Genomic DNA, 21672 nt, shown 5'->3' on the forward strand with positions numbered 1-21672 from the left:
AGAAAGAATATAAGACAGCAAAAATATTTTAGAAACTGTAAAATTTAGGTGTTGTGACAGATAAGCTGATTGGTCCATAATAATAATAATAATGATAATAACGGAGGTTCAGGTCTCACCTCTGTCATGGTCGGGTACTTGAGGGGGGCAGAAAGTTTCTGCTGTCCGTCCACATAAATGTAGACTAGACTCTGTCCAAATGGCCTCTTTCCAGGCACATGCACCACACCGATGCTGTGCTGTGGACAGAAATTCAAACACCTCCATTAGACGTCAACTTCCTAAACTACAACTCCACAAGAGGTCCAAATGAAGTATTCATCTAAATAAATACTCTACACATATAATCTTTGTGTAGCTGGATTTATTAACTCAAGGAACAGTCAAGGGTGTTACACATCTTTCTGATTCATCTCTGATAAATACTGATGTATTCATGTGCTCTGGAGACGCATTTTTCAGTGGTACTACCCTTTCAGCAAAGAAATGACATCATTAAATCTGACTCACCCAGAGAGAGTCACAGAAGCAGTAATCAGGCAGCATGACTGTGACATACTCCTTCTTTGTGCATACGGCAACAACCAGCACACCTGCTGAGCTGATAAAGGCCTCAAAACCTGTTCCTCCTGGAGTAAAAAAGCTGTAGAGAATCAAAGAAAACCATTTGAAATATTTTGAGTGTTTAACATGCATAGCTTTTTACTGAAATTGTTGCTATAAGGTTACACTGGTTACACTGAGGTTACTACTTCAGGTACGAAGGGACTGGATTCCCTTTTTTCCTGGTAAAAACAGCGTTTCCCTTCTCAATGCAGCTTTGTTTATTTTAACTATTTAATGCAGAATAATCCAATATGCTTTGAAAGATTGAGTGCTAATTATAGAATTACAGATTACAGATGGGTTTTTACCAGATTACTGCCTACCATTGTCAAAAGCCTTTGATTTACAAAGGTTAACATTATATGTAAAATTTAAGATGATAAACATCCTTCAACACTGATTTAAATATGAAATGTGTTCCCAGTTATTCCTGCCTATATTTATGTCTTTTCTTCTGACCTGTACAGCTGTTTTCTCTTGTCTTTGCTGGATGGGCCCAGCTGGTCCTGGTCCAGTGACAACCAGGCGAGGAAGCTAAAGGCAGACCCTGGCCAGCGGTGCACTGTTGGAACTACGATGCCAGCCATGCTGGGCGACAAGTCAAAGTACTGCATGGCACTTTCCAAGCCTTGCTTGCGCACCATGGCGAGGAGGGCTTTCAGAGCAGGACCTACGTATGGATGTGCTTGGCTGGACTCTGGAAGCCGAAGGAGACGCAAAAACTCCAACAGTTCCCTGGCACTCAAAGACTGGCACCCAAGTGAGCCTACTAGCCCCAAAAGGCTTTCAGCACAAGCTCTGTGTAGTCGCTCGTGGCGCTCCAAGGCAGCTAGTGCGCGCATGACCATGGCGGCGTTGACACAGGTAGCACGGGTCTGGCGGTTGAGGCAACTAAGGCGGCGGAGCCAATCGGCTGTGAAGAGCTGCAGTTCTGAGGAGTCCAGCTCTGGGAGCCACTGGACCAGCAGCAGCAAAGGCTCCACATTACTGATGCCCAGGAGGCCCACTGAGGTGTGCTCACCCTCCACTGCCTGGATACACACACACACACACACACACACACACACACACACACACACACACACACACACACACACACACACACACACACACACACACAGAGAGAACTCTAGTCACCATCCATTAACGATTTAGGAAATACAGCCATTAAACACTTTGGATTATTCAGACAATTATAGAAATTTGAAAGTCAGACAATAAAAGTCTTCAGTGTTTGTCTCACCATATTCATCAGCTCTTTGAGGAGGTGTCGAGATGGCTGCCCGAGGGAGATAAGTACTTCGTACAAGTGATTGTACCCGATCCTCTCCTTAAAAACCTCCTGTACAAATCAAGAGAGCCACAAGGAATTTTGTAACAATTTGACTCCAACTAAACGTCTTTGTAATGTTTCAGAAATGTTTCAGGACGTTACAAGTTTTATTCACTTAGCATTAAATGAAAGTCTCTTTAATGAAACAATATCAATTGTTCTATCATCTGTGTGGCATAGAACAGCACACCGACAAAGATATAAGTGTCTCCAGTCACTCAGTCTTCCCAGGATATATTAGGAGGCCACCAAGTCAAACCCTGCTGACTCCGCTGATAGCCAAATGGTTGTTTAGCAGGCTCTCATATACAAGGTGTGCTATTTAAGCTCTTTTAGCCCACAGTCGCTAGCAATCTCTAAAAATCTAAAATTGCAAAATTAAAAGTAACAGACTACCAATAGTTTTACCTTTGCAGCTGGCGATTTGTGCATCACTGTTGTTAGGGCTTTGATGGTTGCTACGGCAAGGGAGTCCAACCGCCCTTGAAACACCTGAAAGAAAAAAAACTAGTCTGTCCCCGTTGCTAAAAAGTTGTTCTTTTAGTAGGAAAAGTTGGTACTGACAGATTATTGCAACACTGAAGACCAACTTCTTTCAGGGCCTAAAAACAACATGCATCACTATAAAAAAAAGATAAGAAGTAAACTTTAGTTGATGCCTTGGAGTCTGATTCATTTTGTTTGTGTAAAAAGTGAGTAAAAATCACTGATGATGGTTAGAACCCTGCAGTAGGAGCTGGCATCAAGGCTTGTACTGCAGATGTTATAGTGAAGGTAAGACTTGTTCTTCTGCTCCAGGTAAAAAGCAATCCTTTTAATAGCATCGGGACATCAAGGTTTAGTTTAAAACAAAAAGAAACACCCACTTCCACACAAGACAGTCAACCACAAAGAAGTACCTCACTGTTTTTCTTTCCACAGTGGCACACACATTTAAAACAAAGCATGCAACCCAGAAAACACAAGCCAAACCATGACACATTTAACACAGATCCATCTCCATCCAGCTTTGTCCTGCTCATGCCCGACACATTCTGGGTCACTAAACCCATTATTTGATTGACATGAGAATGCTCTGCAGAGTCTCGGAGCAGCTGGAGAGGGACTGTGGCAAAAACAAAACACTTAGATCATCGTCACAGAGTCCAGATTACCTCAAACCACTGAACTCTGTGAGAACACACACCAGGCCATTGTGATAGCATTCCAGTGGAGCCCTTAGTATACCAAAGAAAACCAGGACAATGCATGAGAAGGTGGGTATAGGAGTGAAGAGGTGCTCAGGGGAGGGAGGAAATTGCTTTAACACACGAGGCATCGAAGTCACTCCACAGCAAGGCCACAAAAATCACATTGTTGAGTGGTTGTTTATCACCTTAGCTCAGTTGAAGTTTTAAAACATCAGTTTTTGTCTCCCCACTTCATCGCATTTATATTTGTGCTCTAAATTGAGCGAACGTCTGCTTTTTTCCCCTTTCCATTCTGTGTGAAGAGCGCTGACTGACAGCTGAAGTAAAAGAAGGAGCAGGAAATATTAAAACTTAGTGAACTTAGTAAAGTTTTACTTTTCACTGTTCAGCTGGTATTTGTTGACTCACTAAAGTAGACCAAATCTTTCATCTCTGTAGGTGAGATAGGTTAACTTACCTGCTGCTACATGTTACTTTCTGTTCATGCTGGAAGCTGTTTTTCTTTATTGTTTGGCGAGACATCTTTTTGGTGCATTATCGGCACAAATTACGGATCCTGATCAAGCCTAACATTTATGAACCTTTCAAATTAATTATGGGAATGATTAATGGGAATGTACCTTTATATCTGTGTAAAAAGATTCTGTAGGCAAGAGAAAAGATTTTAGGTACCAGAAGCATTTTGGTTTGGGTTTGTAGTCTGCTTGTGGTTTTAGTTCTATTGACCAATCCCATCTGAGCAGGATCTGGTTTGCTGGTGAACAGTCCCTGTGCAGAGCAAAGGTAGGAAAACATTTTCTGAATCTATGAGCTATCGCCTGATGATGCATTAGCTGCATTTGCAGTCACAAAGAATGATCAGCACCCTGACAGCAAGAGGATTCTCTGTTAATCATCTTTTGGTTGCTCCCTTTAGGGTTCGCCACAGTGAATCATCTGCCTCCATCTCACACTGTCCCCAGCATCCTCTCATCGTACTCTGGCACCAAATAATATCTTTTCTCTAGATCCACAAATACACAGTGGACCTCTTTTTTGACTTCCTGTATCAACCCTCTAAAACATTGTATATGTAGTGCTCTCTCGGCATGAAGCCACACTGCTGCTTGCTGATCGTCACTTCTGCTCTTAACCTAATTTCAACAACTGTTTCCCATTGTTTGACTTATCAGCTTTATCCCTCTGTGGTTACTACATCACCCGTCATCACCCTTGTTCTTAAAAACTGCTGCCGGTACACGTTTTCTCCATTCCTCAAATCTTGTCTGACTGAAAGTGTTAAAAAAAATCTCCTGGACATCTCTATACCAGCGGTCCCCAACCCCCGGGCCTCGGACCGGTACCGGTCCATGAGTCGTTTGGTACCGGGCCATGAGAGTTGAGGCTGTGTGAAGTGTATAGTTTTCAGGGTTTTTATTGGTTTTCAGCGTTATTTTGTTATTGTTTTTATCGTTAACTCTGTTTTCCTTGGTCTTTTCACTTGTGTTATGAATAAATTTTCTTTTTTTCGGTACCAGTACTAGTTTTATTTTGTTGTATTTATCCGCGACACCTTAAAGGCCGGTCCATGAAAATATTGTCGGGCATAAACCGGTCCGTGGCGCAAAAAAGGTTGGGGACCACTGCTCTATACCTCCACAGGTATGTCATCTGGACCAGCTTCATCCTTGTCACAGCTGTCCTCACTTCCTCTTTACCAATCCTCTGTACCTTTTGATTCACTAACTTACCTCCATCAGTCCTCCTCATTCTCATTTTCTTTCATCTGCCTGTTAAAGTACTCCTTCCATCTTCTCAACATACTCTCCATCTCTATCTTAAATCACCCTAACCTGCTGCACATCCTTTCTAGTTCAATCTCTCTGCCCAGCCAATTGATACAAGTCTTTTTCTCCTTCCTAAGTGTCCCGCCTCAGTACTACTTACTTCATCTCCCTTACTTTCCCACTTTTTCTGTGCTAACATCTACCTTTCTTAAACTTTGCACCACAAAGTCTCCTTGTCCTCTTTCCTCTGTCATGTTGGCTTCAGCCAACAATAGCAAAGTTTCCAATGGCACTTTATTGGCAACCAGACCATGACCAGTCTGGTATGGAAATTTCATTCCTGATGATCTGCATGTTTGATTTGGCAAAGACTTTATGGCAGATGTCATTCCTGACACAACCCTCCCCTTTTATTCAGGCTTGGGACCAGCAGTAGGAAAACATCGACGTGTTCTCTATTGTGCTATTAATTCACAATCTAAGTAAAATCGTAATAATAATAATAATAATAGTAATAGTAATAATAATAATAATAATAATAATAATAAAGAAAGGTAAGGCAGTATGAGGGTCTTGCTGTGGAGCGGCCTCATGATTCTGGTGAGATGAAAGTGGAGGGATTTGGCAGCAGTAGCAGATGAGAATAAGGGCAGGGCAGATGAATGATGTGGAGGGGGTGAGATAATGTGGGGCTTTTCTCGGCGGTACCTGAGTGTCCCTCTCGCCTGTCAGTAACCTGTTGTTGGTTATATCTTTCTGGTCCTTGTCTGCCGCCGTGCACCTAGCATTAACCAGCTGATAGACACAACAGGCAACATGTCAACATAGCATGTGGGGAGGCTGATAGAAAGAGACAAGGGAGAGACAGAGGACAGTGCAGGGGAGGAGGAAAGATGTTATAAGTGGAGGAGAGGGTGCTAGGTTAATAGCAATGCCACCGTGTGGACGCGTTGTTTGGTGATCCAGCTGCGCTGTGCAGAGGTAAACATGCAAGGAGGGCAAAATGCTCGTTCTCACACTGAAAGTGAAATATTAAACATGACAAACAGGATTGACGAGACCTGGACAAAACTGTATTCAACTTCAAATGTGTCACCTGCAGCAGACTGACCGGAGATGTAATAATAAAACCGATTTCTAAGATGTGAACTTCAACTCCATATTAAAAAAAAAAAATACAATTTTTTCCATCAACTCATATGCTACTCAAGTGAATCAATAATCTGAAAAATAATTACACATTAATGTGATTCCATATGATACCATCTAGTGCAACTGTGGGCCCAGGTATGGGTGTAGTATTCAGAGGAAAAAGTCACATATTTACAAGTAAAATCCTGAATAATATCTGAGATGCAGGACAGTTTGCTGATGCTCGTCATGCACTTGAATTGTAGAACCTAATCAAGTAACTTTGGAACAAATTTAGCAATAAGGAAACACCCAACTCCAGCCTGGAAACCCCAAATTATCAGAAACCTCCAGACTTTAAAGAGACACGGCTGTGTGATGAGCCCATTTAGAGGGCAACAACATTCTTATTTGGTGGGGATGATAGCTGCTCTGCATCACGTACTACAGCAAGTGCAAGCATATTGCTGTTTACATCATATATACTGTGTTTAAATATTCATCCATCTTCTTCTGCTTATCGAATTCAGGTTCGGGGGTTAACATTATTAATCTAATCCCATGCACATCTATGGACTGTGGGAGGAAGGCGGAGGACCTGGAGAGAACATGCAAACTCCGCATAAAAAGGCTCCATCCGAGGCCTCATGCATATTCATGCAAGGTGTGCATGATTATGCATGAGCTTGCACGTCCCTGTTTAGCAACAGTATCTGGGGTATGATGAGGTAGATTCAGTCTTAGAAGCTGAAGATTTAATTCCTTAACATAAAAAAAAAAAGTCTTAGTATTTTTTTGACTTTCAAATTTGCAAATGATCGTTTTTCTCTGAATATCACCCCACTTCTCACAGCTCCATGTGTTTGGCTTCCTGCTCTCTCTCTCTCTCTTTTTTTTTAATAACAAATACAATGAAAAACGACAAGATACAATACAAGCATTGCATCACAGTGCGGCCTCCTTATCAGTGTGTAAACACAAACAGCCTTAGGAGGCTGGGGTATCAGATACAAGATACTAACAAGAACAACAAAGATCCTGCACAGTTCTCGATGCCAGCTGAATCTACGGGTTATAAATAGACAAAAAAAAAAAAAGAAACAGAAAAAAAAGGAGCTGTGCTTTTACCTTGCTGTTCTGGAGCAGTCGTGTGAGATGCTCAAAACAGTTACTGTTGAGGAAGATGGCTTGTAGTACTGGCCTGTCTGAACACAGGAACATGTCCCTGATAGTGTCTGAAAGGCAGGAGAAATCAACACAGAGGGGCAAAGACGAAGAGAAGCACAGTGAGACAAATAAAAAAGGAGTAGAGAGATGAATGACAACAGAATGTAAACACTGTTAGATTAGCTCGGCTTCCATCTTTGAAAATTATCTTTAAACAAAATGTAGCAGCTGGTAACTAATTTAAAATGTCTTCAAAATGATGAAAGACACACTTTTGTGGATTAAGATCATACCTAGCATGTTTACTTGCAGGGCCACAAATCTGCTCTCCCAGTGTCGACCCAGTGTTGGCACTCGGCCCTTGGCTTGCTGCTGCTGCTGCTGGGCAGCCACGACAGCTGCTGGGTCCGAGTTGAGCAGCTTAAAGTAGTTTTCCAGCACTGAGGCAATTTCCACCTGCCGCTGGTCTGAGCTGGAGGCCAGGAGCCGCTGGACCACCTCCCGCAGGCAGCCCAACGTCAGCAGTGCTTTACGGTCCGGGGCCTCACTATCCCAGTCCTCGCCTTCCTCTGAGGAGCAGCTACCCATGGAGCAGTCAGCCAGGACCCGCATCAACACTTCCATGGTGGCTGGAGAAATTGCAAGGAGAGCGTTCCTCTGCCGGGGTTGCAGTGGTGGAGGGAGGGAAACAATGTGAGTTAGTCAAAGCAAGTCACTTGAGATCAGAGAGAATTGAAAGCGCCGTCCTAGAGTGTGGGAAAGCGGCAAGATAAACAACAATACCACTGAAAAATAAAGAATACAATAGCAACTCATGCACTGCATTCAAGATGAAGAGTGCTCATTTAAACATCAATGCTGTATTCCTTTGCTGGTGATCAACCAATCAGATAAAGCAGAGAAATAAAAGAAACCATAAACCAAAAGTCACTCCTTCATATCCACAACATAGTCTGAGACAGTTAACAAGAAGCAGTTCTACTTAGTACTACTACTACTAATAATAATGATGAATGGCATCTCAAAGCACTCTATCACCACATCTATGGCCAGCAAGCCCAGCTCATTTAAGCTGAAGCTTACCTGATCTCCAGCAACTACTGCTCCAAACAGGTGTAGCAGGCAACATTTCAGACTCTCCTTTAGATGCTCGCTCTCCTGGAAGCATTCTGTAAGGAGGGCAAACATGTAAATACACAAGTGTGGCTTTCCTCAACTTCCACCTCTCAAGTAAACACTGCATGAATTCAGATGCAGAAACAGCAAATTCTCATATTTTTTATGAAAGGAGGGTCGACGAAATCGGCAAAGCAAATAAGATAGGACCTTAACTATCTCACACACACACACACACACACACACACGTTGTAGTAATTTTAGTTTTACAGCGGTCCCAGTCACCCATTAACTCATCTGTCAACACATCCAGCTGGGGAAAAGAAATCTGACATTTTGGCTCCGTGATGTCTACTTCCTTCATCCCATACATTTCAAAACAATTCAATTTAGTTCCCTGAATAACACTAATTACAATCCTACAAATTTAGACATAATATACAAACATGCTTAATGAAAGGAACAGTACTCTCACAGACTTGCTGCTTGCCCACAACCCAAAGCACACAAGCAGGAAAAGAAGTCTGGTTGAGCCTTGGGTGTTATCTTTTGTGATAAACCACAGCAGCCACACATTTGACACAGGACAGAAAGGAGTATTTGTTTAAAATGGCCCCCAGCAGCGCTGAAGTGGCTTGACAGATACTATTCACTATCTGCTCATCTCCACGAATGGTAAACAGAAAAAAATGCACAAAGAACGGATTCACCAGGACCCAGAGAGGAAAGAGGGGGAGGTGGTGGGAGAGAGTGATGGCGTGGGAGCTCTTAGACGAGATGATAGGGGAGGACAGAGGAGAGCAGAGCTTATGGTCTGTAATCAGAACAGTAGTGGGATGTACTGAGAACTGCTTCTACATCCTTACTTGAAGAGGACTCTGAAGAAGGACCATATACACATTTAAAAATAAGTGCACATAGTGGCACACTGTAAAGTTCAGAGCAGCTGAAAGTTCTGCACATTTGATTCATATACCTCTAAAAAACACTCTGGTACATTGAAGGGAGTGGGAGTGAGGGCTCGAGTGAAAAGCAAGACACTTACGGTAAAAGAAAGGAACAAATTCAACAGTGAGGGGAGCTGCTTTGTACTTCTGCCTGCTCCTCTCTACCGTACCCATCTGCTGCTCCCTGGAAGGAACAAACACAGCACACTGAGGAACAGCTCCTGTTCATTTTCAGTACAACTCAATTTTATTTATATAGTGCCAAAAAACACAACAGCAGTCTCGTCAGGGTGCTTTACATTGTAGGGTAAAGACTAGGGGTGGGTTTTAATTATCGATTAAAATCGATTCTGAACATGATATCGATTCATTAAAATCCTGAATCGATTTTTAAATATAAATTTATTTTGCCCGAAACACCAGAATTTCTACAACCACAAAACAGTAAAAGAGAGCAGGTACAAGGCTTCTGCACAAAAACGTGGACCCAACACATCCGAATCAGTGAGATGTCGCCTTTCTCACCCGACGGCACGTACGTGGACACGGACACGCTGTCGGGGCTGAAAGCCGACAGATCACTGATTCTGAAGTGTCGGCCAGCGCTTTGTGTTTACGTGTTTACTTATGTGTTTACTTTTTGTGCTAGATTCTGAAGCTGCAGGTTTTATCTCTCTCCAAACAATATTGACTGAACCAGCAGCCAAAGACGATCCAAACTACGCTTCACATTTCGCTTCACATAAACATCATCACGAATTTCCTCTGACTTTTGCTGTTTTGCTTCCACCACGATAAAAATCACACTTCATGTAGAGCTCTCTCTCTCTCTCTCTCTCTCTAAATCGATAATCAAAACCCACCCCTACTTATTACCCACCAGTCTACGGTGTCGGCCGCTGTTTTTTTTTTTTTTGGGGGGGGGGTTTGTTACTTCCGACAAGAAAGCCTCATTTTTGCTGTTCAATACTGAACAAATTTAAACTTTTTAAAATTGTGCAAAATTGCAAAATGCTTAGCTGTGTCTCTAATCAAACCTCTGTAACTTTGCTCTGCTTCACTTCGTTTTTGATCTACTGCACAACATTTTTAAGGTCATCTGCTATAAAAACCCAGACCAGGAAAACCGCCTTCATGTTTTTCTGTTTTATCCTTATTTACTTTGACACAAAGGTATCTGCTGTGATGTTTACACCTTTGATAAAGTCTCACAAATGTCAGCTTTCTTTTTATAGATATAAAAATATAGATATGGACTGATAAATGATCAGAATTATAATATTTCTGACTATCTGAGGCAAAATTCCCCGATTTAAATCGAATCGAATCGATTCTAGAAATCAGTGACGATATCCAGCCCTAGTAAAGACCCGACTATAACACAGAGAAAACCCCAACAATCAAACCACCTGCTTTGAGCAAGCATTCGGCAAAAGTGGGAAGAAAAAACTCCCTTTTGACAGAAGAAACCTCCAGCAGAACCAGACTCAGCGGCAGGGCAGCCATCTGTCTTGCCTGGTTGGGGGATGATGGACCCGAACTGAGCAGATTACCTAATCAAGGCAAAGTTAACCTTCCTTGCTGCGTTACCATGCCAACTACAGAGCCACAGTTTTATATAAATTATTATCTGAATGACACACCTAGGAGGAAACAGACCAATGAGGAGTAAGCTTCTTCATAAGCTATCAAGAGAGCACCTTCAGTAGGTTTGTATGTATTATCAGATATTAAAAGGTAAATTTTAAAATAAAATCCCATCATTGCATATTTTGTAAATAAGGCCTTCAGGAAATGACTTCTTTGCCATTTCTGCTGTTGGTGTTGCAGGACAAACTAACCCTCATCCCCTTTGCAGTTCTAGGAGTGAAAACTAAATCAAACTGCAGTCTGACTTTTGAAAATAAGAAAAATAATCTAAAGCAGTTTTATGTAAAGCAAAATAGTTTGTTTCAACATAAAGTTTAGTCTTTAGCTTTAAAAAGTTTCCAGTCCTAGCTTTGCAAACCCAGAAAATAAATTATATTTATGGTTCTAGCAATGTTCACTTGTGCAAGGAACACAAATCTGATGAAAAAAAATTAAATAAAAGACAAACAATGTGTGTTAGGATGTTTTACCAACAGTCTGATGACTGATAATGGAAAAAAATGACTACCAGTAATAAGATATGAGGTGTTATCAGCCACAAGAATGGGGAAACAGACTGTGAGACTAGGCACACCTACATGTGCAGTGAGCATTTGCCACCAAGTCAAAAATCCAAAGTGCAGCAGCTTGCTAGCACATAGCTGCTAAACACGGGGTGTTAAATTTCACTGTCAAGAATTATTTTAACTCCTTTTAGCCAAATAAAAACAGTCTGTTACTCTGAAGCGGACCGCGTTCCCCTCAGGTGTGATTGTCAGTAAAGCTAGATGTTGTTACCCGCACGTTCGATGCCTCCAGTTGTGGTATGGATCGTAGAGGCTCTCGCAGAATGCCAGTGCATGACGGACAAACTCCTCCGCCTGACTCTGGTCCGCCATCTCCTTCTCTTTGGTCTTACTCTTCAGCTGTAATAGAAACAGCCACATTACATACTGCACATACTATTCAGTCTCAGTGAGACTTTCTCTGTTTAATCAATACAGTCAGCTGTGTGTAATAGTTAACCCAAATTTCTGTTACTGGGAGTAGGTAGCCAAGTAAAAGCTATTAGTTATTTCTACTCAGTTATTTCTGTTTTAAGAATTTTTTTTCATCTTTTACAAATTCAAACAGGGAAAAAGAAGGAAAAAAATGCTTTTTTAAAGTAACAAGGAGAGAATCTCATTGCATGGTTGGAGGATTGTGACCCACTCTTGCAGAATGTTTGTGCGTTTTTTTGTTTGGGTTTTTTGGTAAAGGTCTTTGAGGATGTTCAGTTTGCATAAATGGGAAGACCAAAAGGTCAGGCTTCTTTTTGAACAGTGAATCATACACAGCTGCTCTTTTTAGTCGAAGAATGAAAGTACAGAGGTGGATATTACAGCAGTTGGTCACCTTTAACTGAATCCATTCTTTCATCCAATACTGAAATCTTTTACACCTACCCCAGTTACAACATAAACCAAAACCATAATCCATCCTCCTCTGTGCTCAAGCATTTGAGAGTTGTTCTTTTCATTGAAATAAAGGTCTCCTCCCCTACCCCCAACATACCAAAGCAGTTTTTTTCCATCAGTCTAAAAGATTTGCTGGTGAGATGCATCAGGCTATGTTGACGGTGATTTTTTGGGGGGGTAAGAATTAGAGATGGATCGATCCGATATTACGTATCCGTGGTTCAGGGGGTTGGGAAGCTCATCTTGTAAACGGAAAGTTGCCAGTTCGATCCCCAGCTCTGTCTGTCTTGGTCGTTGTGTCCTTCGGCAAGACACTTCACCTGCCGCCTACTGGTGATGGCCAGAGGTGCGATATGGCAGCCTCGCTTCTGTCAGTCTGCCCCAGGGCAGCTGTGGCTACAACTGTAGCTTGCCTCCACCAGTGTGTGAATGTGAGGGTCTCGAAAAGCTCGAGCAATCCATTATTATTATTATTACTGACCTAAATTACTGGATTGGATATCGGAGAGAAATAAAAAATGTAATCCGATCCATTAAATAGCACAAAAGCACCTCAGTAAACTTGCGACATGGCGTAACTCAGCTCATAACCTTAGTACATCGGAGCAGTATACGTCACGTGATAGAGCGGCTGTGGCGTGCGAGACCTGTTGGCGGTCTGGTTGAGCATTTGTAGCCTCGCTACCAACCCGGCATTTCATCTCCGAGAAAGTTATCCCAGACAGGAGTAAAGCAAGTGTGTAAGTTCATCTCCGAATGTTTGTCCCAAATTAAGCTTAACAACCGATATATGGAGCGACTGCCTCTTCTCTATCCCTCCCTCTCCTGTCACTACTTCAATCATGAAACTGATTAATGATCAGCTGATCGGCTTTTCTGTCGCGACTCCCGTCTCTCTTGTTCATTTATCGCCCACTTTGCACCAGAAAGAGGAAACCAGCGGCTAAACAACAGCAGCACGTTTAAGCTTGATAAGCTGTTGTTAGAATTTATTTAATATTATTATTCTACACCAGGATCCTTTTCTACGCATGGCTGGTAACTGTGCAGCAAAGTTTTACCAGGTGGGCCGATAGGGCATTAACAGGGAAAAGGGGGGTACAAAGAAATACTTTTCTTTCTTATTCTCATTTAAAATGTTTAGCTTTTAATAAATAATTATCTGAATCTTAAATCCAAAGTTTTAATCTGATGTAAAATGTATAGAAGTCCATTATTGTATATAGTAACTATTAAGTCTAATATACCCTAGTAAGCTATAGTACTTTTGGGAAGATACAATCAGTGCAGTCTGCAATTCTGTTGAAGAAAGATGTTGAATCTATTTAATTATTGTAGAAAAATAATTGATTTCTGTGCATTTTTTTTTTTTTTTTTTTTTTAAACACGTGCATTAACCTCCTAGGACCTGGCGTCCACATATGTGGACATCACATTTTGGGTTATTTAGACCAAAATACTCAATTTTGCTCTGCAAGAGCCTGATATCCACTTACGAGGACATTATACTGCTACTGTTCTATCAAAATTTTAAATGAATATCCTCATATGTGGCTCTTATTTTTCTTAGAAACAAAAATTAGGTAAAAAAAAATAAAATAAATTTTTTTCTAATTCTTTGTTTTTACATTCATCAGGTCCCAATCAGATCAAATATCAAAGAGAAATTAAAAATGCATGCCGTGGAAGAGTTCGGGTCTTAGGGGATTAAATTAAAGTTGATTACGTCGATTAAGCATCACGAGGCGGAGGGTGGGGGGTGGTTCCCTTGTTTTTTTGTTTTTTTTTGCTGGGAGTTGGCAACCCTATTAGTTAGGTTGTTTAATATTTCTGCTAAGTACTCTTTAAAATACCAGAATAGGGAGGATGGTGCAGGTGTAAGGTTATTAGCTTGATGAGTGTTGCTGAACTATGAAACATCTTGGGTGCAGTGTACTTTTTGAATATAGGTATAACAGAATAGCTTTAGTGGGTTTTTTTGTTTTTTTTAAACTTGGCTATGAACTTATACACAATGCAGCAAGATATTTAAAAAAAACAGTTTTATTAATTAAAAAATACACTATATCGGATTCATATCGGTAGATATCCAAATTTATGATATCGTATCGGACATGAAAAAGTGGTATCGTGCCATCTCTAGTGAGAATGCAGGGAAACGTTTCCATAAAGGTCATATTTGCAAACTTGTCACTGCACAGTAGAGCAGAGCACCGATCCCCTAATTTGCTAAATCATCTTTAAAGGTTTTCCATTAATTCTACAAGTAGTTCTCCAAGTTAGAAAGTAATTTTCTTGATGTTTTAAATCTCACTTAATTGAAACTACAAAGTGATGAAAATGACTGCAGCCTTGCTGTGATAAAATGTTCAACTTCAGAGATCAAGCAGACATGCTGTCTTAACAATCATTATCTATATAATAAATAATAAGACAAGGAGAAGATTGTGCAGTGTATCTTTCTCTAGAACTACTAGAACAATGACTGCAAAGACAAAAAAATAAAGCAAATTAAATAAAAAAAATGTCCACCATTTGAAAAAAATAGAATTGGTGCAATTTTTATGGAATTGTCTGTCAAACAGCATCAGTGGGTGACATTACAATGGCTACATTCAAGTTTTCCATATGCTGTATGTTTATAACTGACATTCTCTGGACTTTTAAAACCATCACATCAGCTCACCAATGTCTCAAACGTTGGTCAAACAAAACAGAGCTCACATTTTTTGCATTGTCCTTCCTTTCCTTTCCTTTTTCAGTATAAAACAGTTTAAAGGTAAATAAATGAAATAATCTTAAATTGTGTTAAGGAAGGTTTCATCTTTAAGTCTATGACATTTTGGAGATGGGTTCATCTTCTGCTAAATTAATATCAAAAAGCATGCATATTAGATTTGAACTTCTAAACATTGAGCTTCTTTTTCCACTCTAAATTAATACATTCTTCAAGACCACAGGACACAGAAATATGTGCAAAAGAAAAAGGGAGGAGTCAGACCTGCTGAATATAAAGTGTTGTCATGGTGATGATGTGATTGATGTAGGAGCAAGTACCAATCTCCTCCACATTGGATAGGTTCCTTTCGTAAACATCGAATCATGGACACACAAACACACAAGACAAGTCAACTGTTAACTTCTCCATCACTTACTTTTGAACACCTACTTCATTAGAGTGAAATTTCATCTCAGCAACTTTACAGCATGTGTATGTTTAACATCCTGACCTGCAGATGATGATGAGGAATTTGAGCAGCAGCAGTGCTAGGTTTTGCTGCTCGGGCTCCAGGCCGTCAGAGGCTTTTTGGACACACTGCAGTAACTGGTGGCGCAAAACCTGCAGGATGTTGTCTGGGAGGAGCGTCAACACCGGGGGAACCTCTTCTGGTCTGTAGACACAGAAGCATCGCAAGCACATAGCTGGATGAAAAGGAATGTCGACTCCATGTTTGTGTACCAGGATCAGCAGATTATCAAAGCACCATCTGCTCTCACCGCGTCGTACACATGCCTGGTGCATTCAGGCATTCATTACTAGAGAAAAAAATTGCATGACTGCTGCACTCTGTTCATATATGTGAGAGAGAATCCCATGGTAGGGAAGCAGATGTGACAGCTGCAGAGGAAGGGAATGAGATGAAGAGGATGGGGGAGAAGACAAATGGAGGGAAGAGAGGACAAAGATGCAAGGAGGAAGAAGAACATGACATCATTCAAAGGACGAAAAAAGCAAATAACAGGCTGGCAGATAAAAACCTTAGCCAATTAGACTGAAACACCCATATTCTGCCATCCTACTCCACCCAATCCTGTGGCTCTGCCTTGCTCATAAAATGTGACTGACTTCATAAGGCTTCATCTGAGGTTCATGCGATCACAAGTGGCAGAACAGTGTTAACCAAGCTGCTCTAAAATCCTAGATACACGCTCTCCAATGATGAGTGGGTGTCTCTCACTTAACTGATTTGTGTTGGCATGGTGCTTTTGATGCAGAGCATCACCTGCAACAAAATTAAACCACTCTGCACAAAAGCATCTGTTGTGGCCATGCTATTTCAGGCTGCACTGTGGAAAGCTCCACGGTGTGTGGTCATGATGTGGATGACATACAAGAGGAGGTAGCTCTGAACCCGCTCCTTACAACTGATTAGATGGCACTGGTGTATTATTAAGTATATTAGCATATTAACATCTCGTTTCAATACAATTTAAATAAAACCCAAACCAAAACATAGCAGCAACCAAAATACCAAACTTGAGGCTTCGTTAGTAGTGCACGTACCAAAAGGGAACAACACAAATTGTGTTGGCAATCTACTTTGAAATAATTTGCTGATAAATGAAAACATTGTTAGCTAATAATGGTGCACATGCTAGAAATAAGAGCGTAAATTACCATCCTATTAAAATATTCCTCATCAAGAAGACAAGTCATTGTCAGTGTTTTCTCCTGCCAAACCAGTGTGGTTTGGTTAAAGAATAAGAATGGGTTATTCAGTGTAAATGCTAATTCCGGTTTATGACCATTATATATGTTATACTGAAAGAAAGCTTCAGGAACTCAGCATTGCAATTTGCCACAGTTTACCTTGAAGGTGTCTTTTCAAAGTCTACATCGAGACATCGCTCGTAGGAGCTGATGAAAATCTCCAGCCATAGCTTCAAGTAGTCTGGATCCCTCTGAGAAAAGAACAGAAGGGTGCAGAGAGGAAACAGTATTTTTAGTTACCTTTGTAGACAAATGTGTCATACTTAGAATAAATAAATGGCTGACAGCAGACAGACTGTAATTTGATTGAATTTATTGTTGTGTGGTGTATGTGTGAGACATTAATGACTTTTCTGTGTGGAACTTCAGGAAGCAGTTGCTGGTAAATGTGAGGTCGACATCAGATTTCTGACTTTTGGAATACCATTGAATCCTGGCACCTCATGCATCCCTTCGTAGTTCTTTCAATGTTCCCCAACACTGCCCCATGACCTCCTAACTGTACCTCAAAATTGTTTCGCAGTTCCACTCTTCCTCACTGTCCAGTGAATGGTCCTCACAGGGATAGGAAACAGCAAACATGTGTATGCTTATATTGGGGGGGTCACCATTCTAGTCTGACATTTCATTCTATACTCAGCTGATGTACAAATCTATACAATTGTGGAATTCCTATTAAATATTTGTATATAAAATTTAGATATTTAATTTTACTTCTGCAAAGTTACATCAAGATTGGTTTTCTCATGTAGGAGGAACTACGGAAGACAGATACATAAAATCTTTACAATGATAATGGATTGGATTTATATAGCGCTTTTCAAGGCACCCAAAGCGCTTTACAATGCCATTATTCATTCACTCTCACATTCACACACTGGTGGAGGCAAGCTACGGTTGTAGCCACAGCTGCCCTGGGGCAGACTGACAGAAGCGAGGCTGCCATATCGCGCCATCAGCCCCTCTGGCCAACACCAGTAGGCGGTAGGGTAAAGTAATGGCCTGCATTTGTATAGCGCTTTTCTAGTCCCTAAGGACCCCAAAGCGCTTCGCACTACATTCAGTCATTCACCCATTCACACACACACACATTCACACACTGGCGATGGCAAGCTACATTGTAGCCACAGCTGCCCTGGGGCGCACTGACAGAGGCGACGCTGCCGGACACTGGCGCCACCGGGCCCTCTGACCACCACCAGTAGGCAAACATGGGGTTAGTATCTTGCCCAAGGATATTTGGCATGCAGGCAGGGGGCAGCCTGGGATCGAACCACCGACCTTCTGATTAGGGGTTGATCTGCTCTGCCACCTGAGCTACAGCCACCCCGTGTCTTGCCCAAGGACACAACGACCAGGACAGAGAGCCTGGGGATCGAACTGGTGACCTTCCGGTTACATATACGCTTCCCAACCCCTTGAGCACGGTCACCCCATTATAAGATGACAATTGCCCTTAGAAAAATAGTCCAAAGACATAATGTAGCATGATGATATTTCAATTGAAACATGGATAAAAAAAGGATATTAATCTCACGCAGATTTGGTTGTTGAACTAGAGCACTGATGCTGGAGAGGACTAGCTGTTAGCCTCTGTGTTTACCTATGCTGTTAGACAAGCAGAAGGAGAATGATCTCAAGAATAAAACTAAGCTGATTTCAGTTTAAGCACACTACCTCTATGCTTATGTGCACATCAGATTTAGCTAATCACCCCACATCATTTAGGATTGAGTAAATATTTCCCAGTGCCTTTTCTACATTTGGCTCTGGTTATATTAGAAGCAAGAAAAACACATACATACACTTCTGGTCAAAATGTTTTAGAACACCCGAGTTTTTCCATATTTTACGTGAAAACATCTAGTTTAAAATCTCATTGCACTCTGAAATGAAAGCATAGTACAAATAAGCAATTGGAGTTAAAAAATAAATCAAGGAATCAATTTATAGACCAAAATGTATTTTAAACTTTTGACTAATCAAAGTAGCGACCTTTGGCAGATATAATAGCTGAACACACCAGTGGCATTCACTCTACAACAGAGATCAAATATTCTTCAGAAAGTTCTTCCCATATCTGTTGCAGAGGTTCCCAGTCAAAGAAAAATTTTAAATTATGAAACTGACAATTATGAAACTTTTTGCTTGTTTATTTATTTGTTTTTTCTTTTGCATACTGTGTCAAGCTTTCCTGTATATAATCATGTCCTAGATTTTGGAGAAAACAAGAAATTGATTAAAATTTTATTTAAAAAAAAAAAAATCAATAGATTCATATTTATACAAGCAGTGTGTTTATGTGTGTGTGTGTGTGTGTGTGTGTGTGTGTGTGTGTGTGTGTGTGTGTGTGTGTGTGTGTGTGTGTGTAAATTATGTGGTTCACACAACAAGCTGCAATGTTTGACCAGACTTTTGTGAACCTCTTTTCACAGCATTGCTTCATATTCAGAAGCAACAGAATTTGAATTTAAGGTTTAGTGTATACAAGCAAAATAAGAATGAGAGGCCGTGGTTCCTGTAACTGATGGTGACACACGTGCATTTTTCTTAGGGTGTGAAAGCTAAAACTTGCACCTGACTGAATGGAAAACAGGCCCGGCAGTGTTCCTAACAGTCACATTTCTAGCAGCCGGCTGACCGGCATTTCCTAAATTCCATGGAACAATGCCCAGAGAAAGATGGGATACCAGCATCAGCTGGAGATGAGGACTGGCCAGACAGGAACAAACAAGACAACACACACAAGTGACAGTGCTACAATAAATTACTCCGGAATTTTTTTTTATTACTGTGACATGCAGTATTACATGTAATATGTTGCATTAGTAAATGTAACATATTTAGAACAATGCATTTTTTTGTCACTGCTACATCCTTTGCACTATAACATTACATTTTCCTTACCTAATGCCTGACTTTGTTTGTTTTGCTTTATATAAAGAAAGACCTATGTATCATAATCAGAATGTAATAATCCGGAATTCAGGAAATAAAGTCTGATGTTCAAAATTTCTGGCGGAGGACATCCAAAGCCTTCACTGTGTCCCTCCCCATTGCTCACACAAAATCGATGCCAACTGGTCTGACCTGAGGACACTCAAAATGAATGGCTGCAAGCAACGCGTACAGAAACATATTTTTCACATTGTTCATATAATCTCCGAACATTGAGCATAATTGATGGGTGTGTGTGGCAGTAACAGCATTTGCAAGTAGTATTGTTACAGCAGACACTGCAACAGGACTTCAACTAAGGATGATTTACTGTCTCTAATTAATCTACTACTCATGTTTGGTTAAGTGCTTTGTTTAGAAAATGTCAAGTTAGTGTTTTGTTTGCTTAACAACCAGAGCTGTAACAACTAAATACTTGCCAATGTCTCTTAAGAAAATTACTAAAATAAAAAAAACAAACAAAAAACCCCAAACAACAACATAAAACCCCCACACAAATCTGATCGTTTCAGCTCTGTATCACAGACGTAACTCTGAAAGCATCATTGATTCATCATACACAAGTTATCTCTTGTTCAAGCACTCTTAACAGATGCTGTCATAAGGACTTTGGGCCATCTGGAGGGTGTGAGTGAGCAATCTAGGTCAAGGAAAACTGAAGAGTTAAACATGGCAGATTATAGCAACACTCGGTTTATTGAGCATTTGGTAGAGTAGTCTGACCCCTACTCGTTCAGAGGTCTTTAAATATTTAGATCGTGATTTGGTGACCCCCTTTATAGAGTTAACTAAAAAGCCCGGAGCTTTTTAAAGGCCTTAGCATTCACTCTCTAGGGAACTGCCTACTGATATTATGACAATCAATCCAGTGAAAACTGTGTGAGAGGTAAAAGTTTGAGTCCGTTCAAGCCATGAGGAAGTACAAGAATTTTGAAGCGATGTAATGCTACTCCTCTTCTCGTTCTGTTGCTTCTGCCTAACGAAATTTGTACAAAGGGAGCTATAACAAGAACTCACATCATACAATGCCCGTATGCAATATATGTAAAATTAGGGCTGCTCAATTAATCGAATTTTAATCATGATTACGATCTGGGCTTTCAACAATCATTAAAAATGACTGAGCCGATTATTATCCCCTCCCTCATTTATCCGCGACACCTTAAAGGCCGGTCCATGAAAATATTGTCGGGCATAAACCGGTCCGTGGCGCAAAAAAGGTTGGAGACCGCTGATTAAGAGGACCCGAGGGAAGCTCGGAAAGCTAAGCAGAAGTTATTTGGAGAGGAGAGTAACTGCCGTTGGTTGAAAAGAGAGGTAAAAAAAAAAAAAAAACTTCAGTGGTGGTGCACACTATTTTATATTATTTTTTAAAGTCATTATTCAATACATTGTTATTGTTAACCCTTTAAAGCCGGTCAGAGCAGCACGCTCTGTTTTGTGTAACTATTTTTAAATCCCTGTAGAACCTGAACCGTGTAAGCTAGCGCAATAAACCGGAGGAGTTGTACTTACATCTTATGCCATCAGCTTGTCCTCAGTCACGGTTTCCTTCCACATATAGCTTTGCAAAAATGGCATAAAAAGCGCTTGCAGGAACAAAAACATAATATTCCAGAAACACGCTTTGCCGATCCGATCAGCTGCTCGTAACACTTCGCACATTGAAACAAACGTCACCGCTAACTATCACATGTCCGCCATTTCCTGCCCGAAACCGGAAGTGACGTCATTTTCGCGGAAAATGTAGTTTCTTTTACTTGTAGGCCTTAAAAGCCTATACTGGTCATGTTTGACTTTTCTGAATAGTTGCTGGGATGCTTAGAACTCGAATTGCACTGCTGGAAATAGTTTATTTTGATGCACCTGCTGTTTTCTTT

The 21672-nt window shown here is 40.8% G+C and overlaps 1 protein-coding gene across 4 annotated transcripts in view; it reads right to left on the bottom strand.

Moving 5' to 3' along the window:
* nbeal1 (neurobeachin-like 1) overlaps nt 1-21672 on the bottom strand; it is a 61269-nt gene that overhangs the window by 26315 nt on the left and 13282 nt on the right. For 2 of the 4 annotated variants that reach the window (XM_080878933.1, XM_080878932.1), the window contains exons 3-16: nt 16934-17025; nt 15573-15734; nt 15344-15425; nt 11684-11811; nt 9355-9440; nt 8277-8362; nt 7487-7850; nt 7155-7261; nt 5604-5690; nt 2348-2431; nt 1850-1948; nt 1066-1637; nt 511-643; nt 120-239 (exon numbers count right to left, since the gene is read on the bottom strand). In XM_080878933.1, coding sequence (XP_080735059.1) covers nt 120-239; nt 511-643; nt 1066-1637; nt 1850-1948; nt 2348-2431; nt 5604-5690; nt 7155-7261; nt 7487-7850; nt 8277-8362; nt 9355-9440; nt 11684-11811; nt 15344-15425; nt 15573-15734; nt 16934-17025 — 2202 coding nt within the window. The remainder of the gene's footprint in view (nt 1-119; nt 240-510; nt 644-1065; nt 1638-1849; nt 1949-2347; nt 2432-5603; nt 5691-7154; nt 7262-7486; nt 7851-8276; nt 8363-9354; nt 9441-11683; nt 11812-15343; nt 15426-15572; nt 15735-16933; nt 17026-21672) is intronic. The other 2 variants (XM_080878934.1, XM_080878935.1) reach the window with 2 other exon arrangements.

The sequence above is a fragment of the Rhamphochromis sp. 'chilingali' genome (genome assembly GCF_963969265.1).
Source record: "Rhamphochromis sp. 'chilingali' genome assembly, chromosome: 3".
Lineage (NCBI taxonomy): Eukaryota > Metazoa > Chordata > Actinopteri > Cichliformes > Cichlidae > Rhamphochromis > Rhamphochromis sp. 'chilingali'.